General features: G+C 42.2%; 1 protein-coding gene across 1 annotated transcript in view; it reads left to right on the plus strand.

Moving 5' to 3' along the window:
- Positions 1 to 19520, plus strand: part of IQGAP1 (IQ motif containing GTPase activating protein 1) — a 112849-nt gene that overhangs the window by 85162 nt on the left and 8167 nt on the right. Inside the window, exons 24-35 of the mRNA XM_003268502.3 lie at positions 1786 to 1941; positions 2190 to 2353; positions 2787 to 3011; positions 7045 to 7185; positions 7282 to 7366; positions 8444 to 8676; positions 9310 to 9442; positions 11119 to 11221; positions 12049 to 12184; positions 12584 to 12671; positions 16436 to 16648; positions 17658 to 17824. Coding sequence (XP_003268550.1) covers positions 1786 to 1941; positions 2190 to 2353; positions 2787 to 3011; positions 7045 to 7185; positions 7282 to 7366; positions 8444 to 8676; positions 9310 to 9442; positions 11119 to 11221; positions 12049 to 12184; positions 12584 to 12671; positions 16436 to 16648; positions 17658 to 17824 — 1844 coding nt within the window. The remainder of the gene's footprint in view (positions 1 to 1785; positions 1942 to 2189; positions 2354 to 2786; positions 3012 to 7044; positions 7186 to 7281; positions 7367 to 8443; positions 8677 to 9309; positions 9443 to 11118; positions 11222 to 12048; positions 12185 to 12583; positions 12672 to 16435; positions 16649 to 17657; positions 17825 to 19520) is intronic.

Raw genomic sequence — 19520 nt, forward strand, 5'->3', positions numbered from 1 at the left:
AGTGCGATGTGATCTCAGCTCACTGCAACCTCTGCCTCCCAGGTTCAGGCGATTCTCCTCCCTTAGCCTCCTAAGTAGCTGGGATTACAGGCACGTGACACTACACCTGGCTAATGTTTTTGTTTTTTGGCTTTTTTTTTTTTTTTTTTGGAGACGGAGTTTCCCTCTTGTCGCTCAGGCTGGAGTGCAATGGTGTGATCTCAGCTCACTGCAACCTCTGCCTCGCAGGTTCAGCGATTCTTCTGCCTCAGCCTCCCAAGTAGCTGGGATTATAGGCTCATGCCACTACACCCTGCTAATTTTTGTATTTTTAGTGGAGATGGCATTTCGTCATGTTGGCCAGGCTGGTCTTGAAGTCCTGACCTCAGGTGATCCACCCACCTCAGCCTCCCAAAGTGCTGGGATTACAGGCATGAGCCACAACACCCGGCTTTTTTGCATTTTTAGTAGAGGCGGGGGTTTCACCATGTTGGCCAGGCTGGTCTGGAAGTCCTGGCCTCAAGTGATTGATCCACCCACCTTGACCTCCCAAAGTGCTGGGATTACAGGTGTGAGCCACTGTGCCCGGCCATCATAAGCTTTTTAAAAAGTTATATAAGACAGGTCAGGCATGATGGCTCACACCTATAATCCCAGCACTTTGGGAGGCCGAGGAGGGTGGATCACTTGAAGCCAGGAGTTTGAGACCAGCCAGGCCAACATGGTGAAACCCTGTCTCTACTAAAAATACAAAAAATTAACTGGACATGGTAGTACATGCCTGTAATTTCAGCTACTCAGGAGGCTCAGGCGGAAGAATCACTTGAACCTGGGAGGCAGAGGTTGCATTGAGCCAAGATTGCACCACTGCACTCCAGACTGGGTGACAGAGTGAAACACTGTCTCAAAAAAAAAAAAAAAAAAAAATGTTTAAGACGTAAAACAACTTAATAGACAAAATTTTGATAGAGAAAAGAAGATAAATGTCTTTGCCTAATTTCACCTATCCCAGTCATTTTGTATCTTACATTCTTACTTCATATTAAAGGAAAAGACTCTTTCCCTATGATAAGTAGTCATAATTTTTTTTTATTTTTTGAAACAGAGTTTCCCTCTGTACCCCAGGCTGGAGTGCAGTGGCATGATCATGACTCACTGCAAGCTTGACCTCCTAGGCTCAAGTGATTCTCCCACTTCAGCCTTTCAAGTAGCTAGAACGACAGGTGCACGCCACCACGCCTGGCAAATTATGTTTTTATAAGAGATAGAGTAGCTTTGTGTTGCCCAGGCTGATCTCAAACTCCTGGGCTCAAGTGATCCTCCTGCCTCAGCCTCCCAAAGTGCTGGGATTACAGGTGTGAGCCACTGCACCCACACATAAATATTATTTTTAACAGTAGCATAATAGATTTTTAGAAGATATACTATGATTTACCTGTTTTTTCCCCTAGTAGTTGACATTTAGGTGGTTTTCCAAGCATTTATTATAAATAACATTGCAATTAATGTTTCAATATATATGTAGCTTTTATTGTATTTAAGACTTATTTTTATAATAGATTGCTAGAAGTTGGTTTCCCAATTCAGTGGACATTCTTATGGCTCAGATTCTTTGTTGGAACATAGGAATGGATTTATTGATGTACTGAAAACAGGATAAAGTGTAATGGTTTTAAAATATTCAGTGGGAATCTGCCAGTGCAGTACACCTTCATGTGAGTTTGCACGTCCTACAAAACCTTTCCTCAATGCCCAGAGGTTCATCTTTGAAAGCTTTCTGATCTATTTATTGGTTTTTGTTTATAGGATGTGGTTTCCCACAGTAAAAAACTTACCAAAAAAAATAAGGAACAGTTGTCTGATATGATGATGATAAATAAACAGAAGGGAGGTCTCAAGGCTTTGAGCAAGGAGAAGAGAGAGAAGTTGGAAGCTTACCAGCACCTGTTTTATTTATTGCAAGTAAGTGGCTCCTGGAATCAATGTTATAAAAATTTAGTGAATTTATTTTTCCACAAGAAAGCCTTACCATCGATCTCTCTGGAGATATTTTTGACTTCCACTGAGGGGTGAGTGACGGGCACTGTAATATGTTAATTTATTAATTTTTTTTCTCATATGTATTCTAGTCCTTCAATTTTAAATAATTGAATATATCTTGCCAGCCTTTATATTACCTACAAATGACTTATCCCTTGGTTTTATTTCAGACCAATCCCACCTATCTGGCCAAGCTAATTTTTCAGATGCCCCAGAACAAGTCCACCAAGTTCATGGACTCTGTAATCTTCACACTCTACAACTACGCATCCAACCAGCGAGAGGAGTACCTGCTCCTGCGGCTCTTTAAGACAGCGCTCCAAGAGGAAATCAAGTATGAACAGATTTCCTCAGGGCACAGGCCCCTTCCCACTATCACAGGGGCTCCCAGTTTGAGATCATGCCTTCCTGATCTTTTCTTGATCTCAATTAATTTACAAAAAATACTTACTCTAAAGAAGCATCTAATTTTTAAATAACTGATATAAAATCTTGCTGCTTCTGGGGAAGGGATAAATTAACTTTAGGAACATTCTGTATTAAGGTATAATTTCAAAAAGTAATCTGAACAGAAAGAATTCACATTTTTATCTAGTAGCGTACCTAATCATGAGCATGATTGAGTGTGCAGCTGCAGGAACGTTCTGTGAGTGCCAGGGAATATTTCGAGAGAAACTGTTTCAGGGAGATAGGATCTTTAAGCAGGAAGTATCTTTTAAGTTGATGAATTTTGTGACAAGTTTAAATTTTTATCTGATGTTTTATAGGTCGAAGGTAGATCAGATTCAAGAGATTGTAACAGGAAATCCTACGGTTATTAAAATGGTTGTAAGTTTCAACCGTGGTGCCCGTGGCCAGAATGCCCTGAGACAGATCTTGGCCCCAGTCGTGAAGGAAATTATGGATGACAAATCTCTCAACATCAAAACTGACCCTGTGGATATTTACAAATCTTGGGTTAATCAGATGGAGTCTCAGACAGGAGAGGCAAGGTATGTTAACCATAATAACACTTTTCTTTCATGTTGTAATATTCTTTCCCTCTTTTTTCCCCTCTCTTTATTTATAAACTAATATTAGTTCAAATAGTTTTTCTTGTTTTTTTTTTTTTGAGACAGAGTTTCACTCTTGTCGCCCAGGCTGGAGTACAGTGGCACAATCTCAGCTCACTGCAGCCTGTACCTCCCGGGTCTAAGCGATTCTCATGCCCCAGCCTCCCGAGTAGCTGGGATTACAGTTGCACGCTACCACACCTGTCTAATTTTTGTATTTTTAGTAGAGACAGGGTTTCACCCTGTTGGCCAGACTGGTCTCGAACTCCTGACCTCAAGCAATCCACCTGCCTCGGCCTCCCAAAGTGCTGGAATTACAGCCGTGAGCCACCACACCCAGCCTCAAATAGTTTTTCTTTAGAAAACTGTACTTTATAAGTTGTTGACCTGGTAATAAATTCACTTATTTAGCAAATATTTACTGAATATTACTGTGTGCCAGGCATTGTGTTAGAGATGTGTACAGTAATGCAACAATGAGTGAAACAGACATACTCCCTGCCCTCTCTTCATAGTTCATTGGGTGGAAGAGACACCAACCCGGTACATAAAAATAAAAGCATAATTAAACATTGAGGAAAGTTTTATGAAGTTTTATGTAGGGTTCTGTAATGGAGACTTTATAAGAGGGAGCTAACATAAGGTGGTTAGGGAACTCCTATCCCAGAAGATAAAATTTCATTTAGCTGAGGCCCAAAGGCTAAGATGAACCCAGACTTACTAAGAGCTAGGTGCAGAGTATTCATGTCTGAACACTCTAAGGTGGAGGGTGTAGGACTTAAATGGATCCTAGCATAACTAGGGATACAGATGAATGAGAAGGTTCATATAGATTGGGTGAGTTCACTGTATTTCATTAAAGGAAAAAAAATGGTGTGGGGTGAGCTGCCCTGAAATATCGTGAGTTGGGCTAATTAAATTAACATATTACAGGAGATAACTGAGTTAGGGCCATAGCGTAACCACCACCATTAATTTATCTAAAGCAAAAGTGTGCCAATCAAATATGGGTAATGCTGGGGAAAGGGAGTTCAGAATGCCAAAACGTTTCTGATTTTATTTGTCTTGGGTGAGGGACCCAGAGGGGTGGGAGATGGAGGTGTGAGCAGCATGGTCTGTTGTGGTTTCTTCTTGTTGTGGAGTAGAGTTAGATCATGCATGAAGTTCTCTGGGCATAGGCGGAGTAGCAGCTCTCCACACCATTGCTATTCAAAGTGTGGTTTGCACACCAGTAATGGAAAATCATCTGTGCACACTGTTTAGTTCAACTGATACTTTTTTTTCATAGCAAGATTTTCTTAATGAAGGAAGCAATGTATTGATTTACATTCTGACTCATTCTCTATCTTGTCTTTGATCAGTTTGTAGACTGGCACTGGTCCAAACTTTGAATAACACTATTCTACATCATTCTACTTTCCATGTACCTGGATGCCAGGCAAACAGAGAGTTGTACGCTGGGTGGAGAGTGAAACATTCTGCTGACTCCTTGAAAGGGCTTATCTCGCCAGACATGGTAGCTCATGCCTGTAATCCCAGCGCTTTGGGAGGCTGAGGTGGGAGGATTGCTTGAGCTCAGGAGTTTGAGACCAGTCTGGGCAACATAGGGATACCTTGTCCCTACTTAAAAAAAAAAAAAAAGTAGCTGAGTGTGGTTGTGCATACCTGTAGTTCCAGCTATTCCAGAGGCTGAGGCAGGAGGATCAGTTGAGCATGGGAGGTTGAGGTTGCAGTGTCCCTCAATGGCACCTCTGCACTCCATCTTGGTTGACAAAAAAAGAAAGAAAGGGCATTTCCTTATTAGGAATCATTTGGCATCTGATTGGTTCTCAGTACCATGTAGGTCTGTTATCAGGACTCAGATCATCGCAAAAGTCTTTGTAATTTTTTTGCCTGCATACCTGAGGCCCACATCCAGGAATGTGGTCAGCCAAGTGCAATACTTGTCTGGGAAGTTTTGCCTGCAACCCAGGGCATTCCTTGCCGATAGCCCCATGTACACTGGCTCTGGGCTTCTCAGTTATTTCCTCTGATGGTCCATGAGTCAGTCATTTTTAGATCCAAAGCCCGCTGGACATTTCAGGATTGGTTTTCTTGTGGGTACCTGTAAGAAACTGGTGTCTTACTTTGCCTTTCATAAAATGGAAATGGAGCAGGCATGGTGGCATGCACCAGTAGTCCCAGTTGCTCAGGAGGCCAAGACAGGAAGATTGCTTGAGCCCAGGAGTTTGAGCGCTGCCTGGGCAACATAGACCCCATATCTAAAAAAAAAAAAGGAAATTGATTTGAACTCTTTTTAAGATACCAGTGACTGTGAGGTATGGTGGTGTGGTGGGGATCTGTCCTGCAGGTAAGCGTCACAGGTCCCTTAGCTTTCTTCGTTTACTTCAGCCACCATACACATAGCAAACTGGAATCTTGTCACCTCTTGGGAATGTTCTTTCCTAAAATCTCAAAGTTAATGTTCTGTTGTATCACCAGTGTTTTTTAGCATATTGATTCCCTTGCTGGTTACTGCTTTTGAAACTCATATAAATAATAAAATATACAATATTCTTTATTGTTAAGTTCCATGTATTTATTTAGTTCTCATAGAATGCTTCTGTTGATTTTTGCAGAATTCTTGTGTTCATAGTCTACCTATTTTAATTTAGCCATGCTATGACAAATGAAGAGGGGTATTCCTATCTACTTGTATTTTTCTTTTTGTTGTTGTTGAGACAGAGTCTCGTTGTGTTGCTCAGGCTGGAGTGCAATGGTGTAATCTCAGCTCACTGCAACCTCTGCCTCCCGGGTTCAGGCGATTCTGCTGCCTCAGCCTCCCGAATAGCTGGGATTATAGGCATGTGCCACAACGCCTGGCTAATTTTTGTATTTATAGTAGAGATGGGGTTTCTCCATGTTGGCCAGGCTGGTCTCAAACTCTTGACCTCAGGTGATCCACCCACTTTGGCCTCCCAAAGTGCTGGGATGACAGGCGTGAGCCACCCCACCCAGCCTCTACTTGTATTTTCTAAGGCTGCCATAACAAATCACCTCAAATTGGGTGGCTTAAAACAACCAAAAGTCATTGTCTCACAATTGTGGAGGCCAGAAATCTGAAACCACTATCATGAAGTCGAGGTGCTGGAAGAGCCACGCTCCCTGCAGAGGCTCTAGTGGAAACTCTGTTTCTTGACTCTTACAGCTTGTGGTGACTGTTGACATCCCTCAACTTGTGGCTGTGTGGTTGCAGCCTCTGCCTTTGTGGTCACATTGCCTTCTCTTCCCCTTCTGTGTGTACCAAAGCTCTCTTCGCCTCTTTTTTTTTTTTTAGACAAGGTCTTGCTCAAGCAATCCTCCCACCTCAGCCTTTCTAGTAGCTGGGAATGCTAGCATGTGCTGCTGTGCCTGGCATAGCACTCCTATCTTTGAAGACCTCCTTCTGGTTTCTAACAAAGTCCAGATTTGTCAGTATCATATACAGGGTCTGCCATGGCCTGCTCCCTGTCTGCTTTTCCACTCTCATTTCTCCTGTCTCCCCTTCCTTCCTAGAAGACTCTTCCTCTCCCGTTTTCTTGAGTTCAAGCATCCCTTCCTTTTGGAAGCCTTCCTTGCTTTTTCCATTCTGAGTTGAAGCCCTTTCCCTATGGTCCTGTAGCACTTTTGGTGAACTGATTTACAGCACAATAGGTTTATAATCATCTGTGTCTCGTTCCCACCAGACTGTAAAAGACTCAAGAGAAGGTATCATGTCTTGTATAACTTTTATTCCCAAGTGCGTATTATTGTGCCTGGCACACAATTCAGGCACCTGATTCACAGTTAAAAACCTGAGTTCAGATTCTAGCCTTATCACTTACCAGCCCTGTGAGCATGAGCTTAAGCTATCTAATATTTCTGGGTCTTTCAGTTTATGAAAGGTAAGACACTTGCTTCAGGCTGTTCCTGGCTGTTAGTCTAACATAGTTGGGCATAATTTCTGTCTTCCCAGCAAACTGCCCTATGATGTGACCCCTGAGCAGGCGCTAGCTCATGAAGAAGTGAAGACACGGCTAGACAGCTCCATCAGGAACATGCGGGCTGTGACAGACAAGTTTCTCTCAGCCATTGTCAGCTCTGTGGACAAAATCCCGTGAGTGCCATCGGTTGTCATGACCCCCAGTAGAACCCAGCACTAAATGCCTTTCTGCTCCTTGACCCTTCTCACTAAGTTTTGTCCATCCCACAGTTATGGGATGCGCTTCATTGCCAAAGTGCTGAAGGACTCGTTGCATGAGAAGTTCCCTGATGCTGGTGAGGATGAGCTGCTGAAGGTAAGAATCTCATAGCCGGCAGACTCCTGCCCTTTGAGGACAAAGCAATAAAACCAGGGCTGACCATAGATCATTACTAACTGCCTAAGTGTAGGTTCTGGCAGTAGCTTACTGTTGATTGTGAGCTTTTGAAAGCAATTGTAATTGGTAAATGATACCTCTCTTAGGATGAAACGCTTCCTGTAGTTTGGCACACAAACATCAAACAAGTAGAAAGATGGATTTTTCCTGTTTTCAGATGCGTTTCTTTGAGTCCTATCTTTTCGCTGTAGTATTGTTCCCTCTGCTGGTGACCTGGCGAATAGTAGCAGGCACAATTGTTTCTGCTAAGGCTGTTGCTGATAACTCTTTTCTTACTCAGCTATGCTCTTCTCTTTCTTTTTTTTTAATCTGAATGCTTTTTTCTTCTCTCTCCTAGTTCTGTGCTTTCCTACAGTGAGGCCTCGATTCTAGACTTTCTGTTCAGGTGAATTAATTTTATTTCTTCTGAATGAAACTCTAGGGGAAATGCTGTGACTGTCCCTGAATTCTTCTGTGGAAGAGATGTGTGTTAAGTGAATTTAATTTCAGAGGCATGAACTTGGCCTTTGAAGTCTGCAGCATGAGAATGTTGGGAGGTGGGGTTACTCTATGCTGATTGGGTCATGTTAAGGAATTTAGCTATGTTTGTTAGCTTTTTATAAGGAAAGCCCATCTACATGAAAGTACACAGTGCATGTGGGTGACAGCAGCCTTATTTGCTACCATGATATGTGAACAAAAGATGCCCTGAAATACTTAGTAACAGACTTTAAGTATGTCATTTTTACCTTCTGAATCTGCTCTTTCATTAACTACTGGCAGTAGTTTTCAGTTCTGTTCTTGTTGTTTTCCTGTATTGAACAAAGGGGTATTTCATTTAGTTCCAGGCCGTGAGAGAGAGTGTGTATATGTGCATGCATGCATGTGTATATGTATTTTTTATTTATTTTTTCCTCATAGGACTGCATTTTCTGCTTTTCTTTGCTAGCAAAGTCATTTGTGGCTTACTTGGTGGTATGTCTTTTAATACCCATCTTTCTGTTTCGTCTGTTCCAGATTATTGGTAACTTGCTTTATTATCGATACATGAATCCAGCCATTGTTGCTCCTGATGCCTTTGACATCATTGACTTGTCGGCAGGAGGCCAGCTTACCACAGACCAACGCCGAAATCTGGGCTCCATTGCAAAAATGCTTCAGCATGCTGCTTCCAATAAGATGTTTCTGGGAGATAATGCCCACTTAAGCATCATTAATGAATATCTTTCCCAGTCCTACCAGAAATTCAGGTAAGGGGAAAGGCACAAGTGCTTAAGAGAGTCTGTGGATGTATTTTTATCATTGAGGGGAAAAATAAGATTAAAAACCACCTCTCACTTTCCCTGGACTGCCATATTGTAGAAGACATGTTTGATGTGCCCAGGACTCCAGAAGATGATCCATTTACTTTGAAGAGAATTTTCATATGAAATAGATAGTAGTTAATACTTATGAAATAGATAGTAGTTAACATAAAAATAATGATGATTATGCATTTAGTACATGTTACCTTGTAATCAGAGAAGAATTGGAGAATGCTTTTAATTTTTGTAAATTAACATCTAGTTTTGAATTAAGTGCTTCAGAGCACTGTCTTAGAGATAGAATTGATTCTCCTAATGGTGTCTGAGAATTGTTTTAAATCATGGTGCAATAGTTCTTATGGGTAAAACTAAAACTACAAACTAGGTGGAGAAAGAAGTTATTCGAACCACTATCCCCAGGTTGTCAAGCACAGCAAACACACAGCACTTTCTCTTGAAGTAACTGTGTTGACTGGCTTCTGTTTGCACTCATTGTGTGAGAGGTTTGTGAAATGTCCTCTTGCCAACTTCTCATGTGTATGTCCCTTTTTGGGGGGCTGCCTCCTGTGCTTATTTCAGACGGTTTTTCCAAACTGCTTGTGATGTCCCAGAGCTTCAGGATAAATTTAATGTGGATGAGTACTCTGATTTAGTAACCCTCACCAAACCAGTAATCTACATTTCCATTGGTGAAATCATCAACACCCACACTGTAAGTATTTTTCTTTAATTACTTAATTTCATTGTCCTTAATTATTATCCCTGGCTGCTGTTTATCATCTGTAGTAGCCAGGTGTCTAACCTTCCTGTGATCTAACTGACAATGCATCTCCTTGATGTCTCTTTTTTTGCTTGTTATTCTTTTTTGTTTATTTATTTATTTTTTGAGATAGAGTCTCACCGTATCGCCCAGGCTGGAGTGCAGTGGCGCGATCTCGGCTCACTGCAAGCTCCGTCTCCTGGGTTTACGCCATTCTCCTGCCTCAGCCTCCCGAGTAGCTGGGACTACAGGCGCCCGCCACCACGCCTGGCTAAATTTTTTGTATTTTTAGTAGAGACGGGGTTTCACTGCATCAGCCAGCATGGTGTCGATATCCTGACCTCATGATCCGCCCACCTCAGCCTCCCAAAGTGCTAGGATTACAGGCGCGAGCCACCACGCCCAGCCTTTTGCTTGTTGTTCTTAGCAATATCTACTGCTAAGTTTCTAAAAGGTCTTCCCAGGCCACCTGCATCAGAATCCTATGGGCTGATAGTTAAAAATGAAGTTTCCTGGACCACCCCCCCAGGGCCTACTGAATCAGAATCCCACTAAATTGATCTATTGCCTTAATAAAATAGTGCTTTTACTCTTCTTTTTACCCTAGCCCTCTGTGTTATTTTTCTAACATGATCTAGAATACTAGCTTCTTTCTCTGTGTAGCCTTGGAGTGGATTTAGTTCTTGGAAGCTGGTGCTCCATGTTTCTTCAGATTTTTCAAATCATTTTTTCCCCTCTAGGGACATGGACATGTAAAACAGGAACAAGGACATATGTAAAAATGTAAATGAAATTTCAGGTTACTGTCATTTCTGAGGGCATCACCGGGGATAATGGCACCTTGAAGACTTTGTTGAGTGCCCCTACAATAATTATAACACATTGATTTGGTATACTTTTCTCTGAATTAAATCATGTCATACACTGGAAACATTAAGTAAAAGTCTACATGTGACTTACTTGAACTGGTAGTGGGGTACATTGATGACTTTGGGTATTGAACTTTGAGTTTCAATGTTTTGTGGGTTTTTTGTGTTTGTTTGTTTTGTTTTTTTGAGATGGAGTCTTGCTCTGTCACTCAGGCTGGAGTGCAATGGCGCAATCTCGGCTCACTGCAACCTCTGCCTACCGGGTTCAAGCAATTCTCCTGCTTCAGCCTCCCTAGTAGCTGGGATTACAGGCGCGCACACCACACCCAGCTAATTTTTGTACTTTTAGTAGAGACAGGGTCTCATCATGTTGTCCAGGCTGGTCTTGAACTCCTGACCTCAGGTGATCCACCCACCTTGGCTTCCCAAAATGCTGGAATTACAGACGTGAGCCACTGCGCCCAGCCACAGTGTTCTTTCTTACACAGGGCACATTTGAATCCTTTATGGCCATGAGGTTAAGAGAATACCAGTATTTCCTCTTCTTACATCATAACATAAGTCATTCAACAGAGCCCGGTGTGGTGCTTTATATATCATATTGTTTATTTGGCTTAGTTTGCTGAGGGTTTGCTTGTTGTTTCTTTGAATATAGCAACTTTGTTGGAACCTCTTTGTGCAGATCATTGTTAGGCGTTCTAGGGAGGGACGGGCTGGAGAGTTGAATGTATAAATGGAGTTGATCATTGGTGTTTGCAGCTCCTGTTGGATCACCAGGATGCCATTGCTCCGGAGCACAATGATCCAATCCACGAGCTGCTGGACGACCTCGGCGAGGTGCCCACCATCGAGTCTCTGATAGGTAAAGTTCTAACTTTTGCCTGGAAGGTCAAAAGGGAATGTGACAGAAAAGTGTTGTAATTGTCACTTCCTCTGTTTTTTGCACTATACCAAACTCTGGATATACATTGAGAAATAAAATAGATGTGATCCTGATAGTTTCATAAGAGACAAAACAAAAACAACAACAATAAAAGCCCAGATGTGATCACTATCTGTAAGGAACTGGGATCAGAGGAAGAGATTTTAAACGCAGATACATACTGCCAGCGTGTGTTTTTTTAAAAAAATTGCAGATACATAAATTAAAAGTCCTCTAAAGGAAATAATTTGTTTGTTTGTTATGAGACAGGGTCTCCCTCTGTTGCCCAGGCTGAAGTACAGTGGTGCAGTCATAGCTCACTGCAGCCTCAAATTCCTAGGCTCAAGTGATCCTCCTGAGTTTTTTTTGTTGTTTTTTTTTTAAATAGAGATGGGGGTCTCACTATGTTGCCCAGGCTGGTCTCAAACTCCTGGCCTCAAGCCATCCTCCTCCTTTAGCCTTCCAAAGTGCTGGGATTGCAGGCCTGAGCCACTGCACCCAGCCAGAAAGAATGTTTTGAGAGAGAATTGTGATATTGTAGTGTTGAAATGATTTCTCAAACATTTATGGAGTTATTATGGATCCCTTGCCTTTATCATTTGGCATAATAACATTTTATTTCTCAGTAAAAGTTGTTATCGTCACACTGTACATGTTAGGTGATTCAAGTATTATCTTAGACTTGCATCATCTTATATTTGTATTATTTCTCCCCAATATCTCCTCTCTTTATTATGCTGACTCTTTCCACCCTCCCAAAACTTCAGGGGAAAGCTCTGGCAATTTAAATGACCCAAATAAGGAGGCACTGGCTAAGACAGAAGTGTCTCTCACCCTGACCAACAAGTTCGATGTGCCTGGAGATGAGAATGCAGAAATGGATGCTCGAACCATCTTACTGAAGTGAGTATCAAAAGAAGGAAGAATGAAATGAATGTAATCCAAAGGTTTCTTGGCCATTGGAGAGGAACCTGCTGGGTCCTACCTGAAATGACCATCCTGACCTCTCATACTTGTCATGATCCCAGTCACCAATCACCTCGCATATTGTACTTGGCACAGGACTTATCTGCCTTATTTTGCTAATATGCTACAGTGAAATGTAAATCTTGGAAATCCTAACCCTCGTACCTACTTATGAAATGGTTGGGTAAATAAGCCTAGTGCCTTGAGTACTGTGTACTGGCAGCTGCCACTTGGGACTTCTGTGAGGTACTGTTTGTGCTGCTGCTGCTGCTTCGGTCCACTTGAGAGGAACTAGAACACTGGTAATATTTAAATGCTTCCCCCATCTCGTTTCAGTACAAAACGTTTAATTGTGGATGTCATCCGGTTCCAGCCAGGAGAGACCTTGACTGAAATCCTAGAAACACCAGCCACGAGTGAACAGGTAAAATTTAGGGTCTAACATACTCCTTTGTTTGGTAGATAAGCTCTCCCGATAGGCGCATGTCAGAGAAAGGAGGGGAGACAAATAAGAGTTGATAACCTAGGGGTGAGCATGAATGTAACTGGGGGACATTGGTAGTTACGGCTCGTCTGAGAAAGTGTTTGGTTCCTGAGTCCAGGAGGTGATGTCCTTTGGGCAGGAAGCTCACTGGCACTTGCATGCAGAATCAGTGTGTCCATCCAGTATATCCATCCCTTGTATCCACAGGGGATTCTTTCCAGCACCCATTCCCCCCACCCCTGGCCAACACCAAAATCCATAGGTGTTAAAGTCCTTTATATAAAATGGTATAGTATTTGGCCAGGGGTGGTGGCTCACGCCTGTAATCCCAGCGCTTTGGGAGTCCAAGGCAGGTGGATCACGAGGTCAGGAGATCGAGACCATCCTGGCTAACACGTGAAACCCTGTCTCTACTAAAAATACAAAAAATTAGCCAGGGTAGGTGGTGGATGCCTGTAGTCCCAGCTACTCGGGAGGCTGAGGCAGGAGAATGGCGTGTACCCAGGAGGCGGAGCTTGCAATGAGCCAAGATCGCACCACTGCACTCCAGCCTGGGCAACAGAGCGAGACTCCGTCTCAAAAAATAATAATTAATAAATAAATAAATAAATAAATAAATAAATAAATAAATAAAATGTTGTAGTATTTGCATATACTTACACACATTCTCCCACATACTTTAAATCATCTCTAGACTACTTATAATACCTACTACAATGTAAATGCTATGTAAATAGTCGTTACTGTATTTTTAAAATTTGTATTTTTTTATTGTATTTTTTTTTTTTTTCAAATAGTTTCAGGGTTGGTTGAAACCATGAATTATGTAGGGTTCACTGCAATTTATTGAATATTATATATTTTGAATTCTGTTATGTGCCTTGGTGGATAGAAGAAAAGTACAGAATGTGGCTCCTAAATTCAGTGAACTCATGGTCTTGTTGGGGAAATGTGACATATATACCTGAAACAGTGATGAAACCATTCAAAATTAACTATGTTACTGACTAAAAAATAAGAGAAGTTTCAGGAAAGAGGCCAGTGAAGCAATGCATTAGGAAGCTTCCTAAAAGAAGTGGAACTGGAGCCAGACATATAAAGGTGGAAAGGATTTGGGTGTGCATGTAAGACAAAAGAGGGCATTCGAGGCAGGAGAGCGATGTGTACAAAGGTACAAAGGAGGGAAGAGCATGATTCGACCAGACTACATGTCTGGAATGGAGCTGTGGGTGGAGGTGAGTAGTGAGAAATAAAACATGAAACCAAATTATTTAGAACTCACAAACTAGATGGGAATTTCGCACTGCAGAGATAAGGAATAAAGAGCCTCTATAAGGTTCAAGACCATTTAATAAAAGCTAATTAATTCAGCAGTGCTATTAGAGCAGATGGTAGTTGAGTCATCTAGGTGTGTGATAAGGTCCAGTGGGGTGGGCAGATGGGGGTTGGGACCTGGTATTTTGTAGGGTTGGATGAGTCATGTCATATCTAAGACCCTTGTTTCTTTTTTTTTTTTTTTAATTTGAGACGGAGTGTTACTCTCAGGCTGGACTGCAGTGGCGTGATCTTGGCTCACTGCAACCTCTGCCTCCTGGGTTCAAGCGATTCTCCTGCCTCAGCCTCTCTAGTAGCTGGACTACAGGTGTGCACCACCACGCCTGGCTAATTTTTATATTTTTAGTAGAGACAGGGTTTCACGATGTTGGCCAGGCTGGTCTCAAACTCTTGACCTGAAGTGACCCACCCACCGTGGCCTCTCAAAGTGCTGGGATTACAGGTGTGAGCCACTGCGCCCAGCCATAGACCTCTGTTTCTCATTTGTCAAATACGGAAAGTAGGTCAAGTCATTCATTTTCAAATTTTAAGCATGGTAATCTGTTTCATTAAATGACAACTTACCTAAAAGCCCAGAATATAAAGCAGGTACTCTGCTACTCTGGAGCTACTCTGATAGCCAGCAATAGGGCATCTGAAATCCAGCCCTACAGGACTCTGTGATGCCTCTGGCAAACTCTTGAGGCTGTACAGAGAACTATTTGGAAACCATTGTTTTAAATGAAGTCTCCGCTGTCAGTTGCTGTGACTGATTACTGATTAGATATGTGTGAAAGGCAAGTAAGGACGTGTAAACCAATACTTGAAACACGTTGAACCTAGAAAGAAATTTGAAATAAGGAAGGAGGAGCCAGTCTTTATAGAGAACCTAGTATGTGTTTGGTGCTCTCACCTCTGTTCTTTCATTTAATCCTTACAATATTCCCATGAGTCGAGTCTTTTCATCCTTATTTTGCAGATGAGGAAACCAAGACCCTTACAGGTTAACTGGCTAAGATCATCAGCTTGTAGTGACAGAACCAGAGGTGGATCCAGTTCTGTCTGCCTCCAAAGCTTATGCTCTTTACATTATGTGATGCAGAGTACTCTTGACATTAGAAAAAAGGGGACTATTGGGAAAGGGAATTGCTCCAGTTAGGGGGAATTACAAGTTTGAACTATAAGCCATCCCGAATGTAAACATCCCAGTACAAACAGTTCAGAATATGGCACCAGAGCCATGGTCACAAAGATTTAGGATCTGTCAGCACAGAGGCAGTCATTGAAGTATTGAGAGTAAACAGAGAGAAATGGTCACAGGTCACGTGGAAGTACCAAACCATGCATAGAGCAAGAAGACAGTGCAGAGAAGATGAGCAAGGTGACAGAAAAGGCATTGGATTTTGGACAGGGGAATGGTAATTGGTGATGAGAGCAGTAAAGAAGAAAGTGCTGAAATAATGTAACAGTGAGTGTAGATCATATGTTGGACAGGAACAGACAATGGACGGTGACTATGAAGGATGGCATCTATGAAGGATGGCAGTATCAAGGGAAGGTGTTTCCCTGTTACGATTGTGGTGTCTGCAGCATGTTTGAAAGCAGAGGCAAGGCTCGAGCATGATTCCACCTGGACAAAGTGACACAAAGAATTAGCAAGGATTTACTAAGCACTGGTCTTGTTGTATTAGTATAGTTATAACATTTATACAGCTATGTTTTTAATAAAATTAAATGGCTTCCATGTCTGAAAATGTGGTAGAGAAAAATGACTTTGTAGCCAGTAGAGTCCAGTCTCGGTGATTGTACCTGAGTCCAGGAAAGAAGCCCTAAGCACCTAAGCAGTTGTGTGATTTTTTGTTTGTCTGTTTTTTGTTTTTTTGAGACGGAATCTTGCTGTGTCACCCAGACTGGAGTGCAGTGGCACGATCTTGGCTCACTGCAAGCCCCACCTCCTGGGTTCACGCCATTCTCCCGCCTCAGCCTCCTGAGTAGCTGGGACTACAGGCACCTGCACCATGCCCGGCTAATTTTGTTTCTGTATTTTTAGTAGAGACGGGGTTTCACCGTGTTAGTCAGGATGGTCTTGAACTCCTGACCTCGTGATCTGCCCACCTCGGCCTCCCAAAGTGCTGGGATTATAGGCATGAGCCACCGCGCCTGGCCCAGTTGTGTGATTTTGTAGATATCATCTCTTCTAGGTGGAAAGAGATGTGCCTCTGCTTCATGCAGTTTCTCATCTATCATTTGGCAGGGGGCAGAATTTGTTTCCTTCTGTTTCAAGGTTGGAGTTTAAGAACTGTATAAGTTCAGGTGCAGATGTGCTATATAAATTCAAGTTTAGGATTAGTGTGGTAAACTTGCTAAGAACTTCTTTTTCCCATCTGTAGGAAGCAGAACATCAGAGAGCCATGCAGAGACGTGCTATCCGTGATGCCAAAACACCTGACAAGATGAAAAAGTCAAAATCTGTAAAGGAAGACAGCAACCTCATTCTTCAAGAGAAGAAAGAGAAGATCCAGACAGGTTTAAAGAAGCTAACAGAGCTTGGAACCGTGGACCCAAAGAACAAATACCAGGAACTGATCAACGACATTGCTAGGGTACTGCATTTGGGGGACAGAGGGAAACCGGCCTTGTTCAAAGCTGAGAGGCTTGAGAGACAGTAGCTGTTGAGATAACAGCATAGCTTCAGTTCATGGGCAAATTAGTGCCCTCCTCTCCGAGAAACCATATCTGACTCTCCAGCATGAGGGCCTTGCCTGACGTGAGGTGGCTTATTCCATGGCCTAAATTACTAGGGAGAGGACCTTAACTAGAGCCTCCTATGACCTTAAAGAATTTGTCTTCAGCCTTAAAGAATTCTTCCAGATCTTTTTCATGATTACTGTGAAATATAAATTCACATCAAGTTGATTAAATCGTTGATTTGTATGAATCATCTCAAGCGAGGGGCTTTGGTAAAGACTAAGAGTTTAGGTGTTCTATGCTGTTGCACTAAGATAATATTATGCACACCTGGGAACTGGTAGTTGATGTATTATAGTTCTCTTTTTCTCCCTTTCCCAACAAAATATTTAAGAGGTCCAAACCAGCTTTGCAAGTAAATTCTAAAAATGTGTAAGTCTAAATGTAACACATTTCCCTGCTAGAAGATACAAATGGGGGAAGAAAATTTGAGATCTGAATTTCTCTGTTAATTTGTGAAAACAAATTACTGCCTGTTGAATGTATGGTTAGGTCAGGCACAGTGGCTCACATATGGAATCTCAGCACTTTCTGAGACAAAGGCAGGAGGATCGCTTGAGACCCCATCTCTACGAAAGAAAGTTTTTTAATTAGCCAGATATGGTGGCATGTGCCTGTAAGTCCCGGCTACTCTGGAGGCTGAGGTGGGAGGATCATTTGAGCCTGGGAGGCTGAGGCTACAAGAAGCCATGATCTCAACCACTGCACACTCCAGCCTGGGCAACAGAGTGTCTTAAAAAAAAAAAAAAAAAAAAAAAAAGATAAGTAGTCATATTTAAGGCAGAGTTAAGTATTGCTGGGTCCTAGTGTGAAATGATAATGATACCTGTCGTTATTTTTCTAACTTTAATAATTATGTCTCAGGATATTCGGAATCAGCGGAGGTACCGACAGAGGAGAAAGGCCGAACTAGTGAAACTGCAACAGACATACGCTGCTCTGAATTCTAAGGCCACCTTTTATGGGGAGCAGGTGGATTACTATAAAAGCTATATCAAAACCTGCTTGGATAACTTAGCCAGCAAGGGCAAGTGAGTATTTTTTCTTTTTTAAGAATCAATGTCAGGGAAAACAATTAGAGTGAGGAGAAAGCAGAGGCAACTGAAATGACACTGGAAATTTTTACTTAAAATACACTGGATCTATTTATTGCATTAGTCTTTTATTGTACCTCTAATCATTTGTATAATTGCCTAATTCCATTTGTAAGTGTATGATGTAAATAGTGGGTGGGGGATTTCATGGATGCTTATCGCTAAGTATTCCTTTTGCAAAATATCTTCTTGGGGCCTGTCAAGGTGGCTCACACCTGTAATCCCAGCACTTTGGGAGGCTGAGGCGGGCGTGTCACTTGAGGTCAGGAGTTCAAGACCAGCCTGGTCAACATGGTGAAACCCCATCTCTACTAAAAATATACAAATTAGCTGGACGTGGTGGCATGCGCCTATAGTCCCAGCTACTTGGGAGGCTGAGGCAGGAGAATTACCTGAACCTGGGAGATGGAGGTTGCAGTGAGCCACGATCCCATCACTACACTCCAGCCTGGGCGACAGAGCAAGACTCCGTCTCAAAAAAAAAAAAAAAAAATCCTTGGCCTTAGAAATTAAAATCATGAAAAGAGATCATCTAGTGGTCCCAAAATCACTTAAGGAATATTATGCAAATTTGGATCCCCTTGCCCCTCTCTATACTTCCTGGGGACAAGATCACAGGCTCTGATTTTTTTCCTGGGTGCTGAGGAAGGTCTGATCCAGCCTTCTTGGCCCTGGCCACAAACTATCAGCATGCCCATTTTACAGGGAGGGAACTGAAAACCCAGAGAGGTGGGTGGTAACAGAGCAGGTTTTACTTGGAGGGTAGTTTATTATTTATTCCTAACTTTTTATTTTAAGAGTTTTCAAATCTCAGAAAGATTGAATAGAACAATAAGCACCCATATGCCCTTCACCTAGATTCACCCATTTTAACATTTTGCCATATCTGCTTCCCATTTCCCTGGCTCGTGCATGTCCTCTGTTTTTCTCTCTCCATGGAAGACTCCCTGGGGTCAGGCAGGGCTGATGGGAAGGGATGAAAAACAGGCCCACCTAACCCTGCTTGCAGATCTGACTCCTGTGAGCTTTTGACGTGTTTTCGTTGTTCTTTGTGCACTTCCTGACTTTCTGACACAAGATGTTTCATGTTCAACCTGTAGTTTCCCCTCTCCAGGCCCAGAATGAACTGTTTCTCCAAGCATCCCTGGTTTCTTTGAATGAAGACTGGTATTTAGAAACCAAGATCTAGAAGTAGGTGTGTTCACTGCCAGATTTGTCATGGCCTCCAGGCCTTCTAAGCAGACAGACCTAGATTCTCATTTTTTTTAATGCTGCATATTATTCCATTATACAGATAGATGTAACAATTTACTTCAACAGTTCTCCACTGATGAACATTTAAGTTGTTTCCAGTTGTTTGTTATTATTTTTTAAATTCTGCAGCAAATAACCTCTTGTACATATGTCATTTTGCAAATGTGGGCATATTTCTGAAGTTAGCACTTCTTGCCTTGATTATCCTAATAGCCTCCTAACCTGTTTCTTTTTCCTTATTCTCATTCATCTGTAATTGCTGTGCTGGCTTAAACGCTTTTTAAAAGTATTTATTTGATGATATTTTTATTTTTTCCCTACACAGCTAAGGGGCTTAGAGTAACTCCTTCACTCCTGGGATTCTGTACCGTTCCCTCAG

The sequence above is a fragment of the Nomascus leucogenys genome, chromosome 6 (genome assembly GCF_006542625.1).
Source record: "Nomascus leucogenys isolate Asia chromosome 6, Asia_NLE_v1, whole genome shotgun sequence".
Lineage (NCBI taxonomy): Eukaryota > Metazoa > Chordata > Mammalia > Primates > Hylobatidae > Nomascus > Nomascus leucogenys.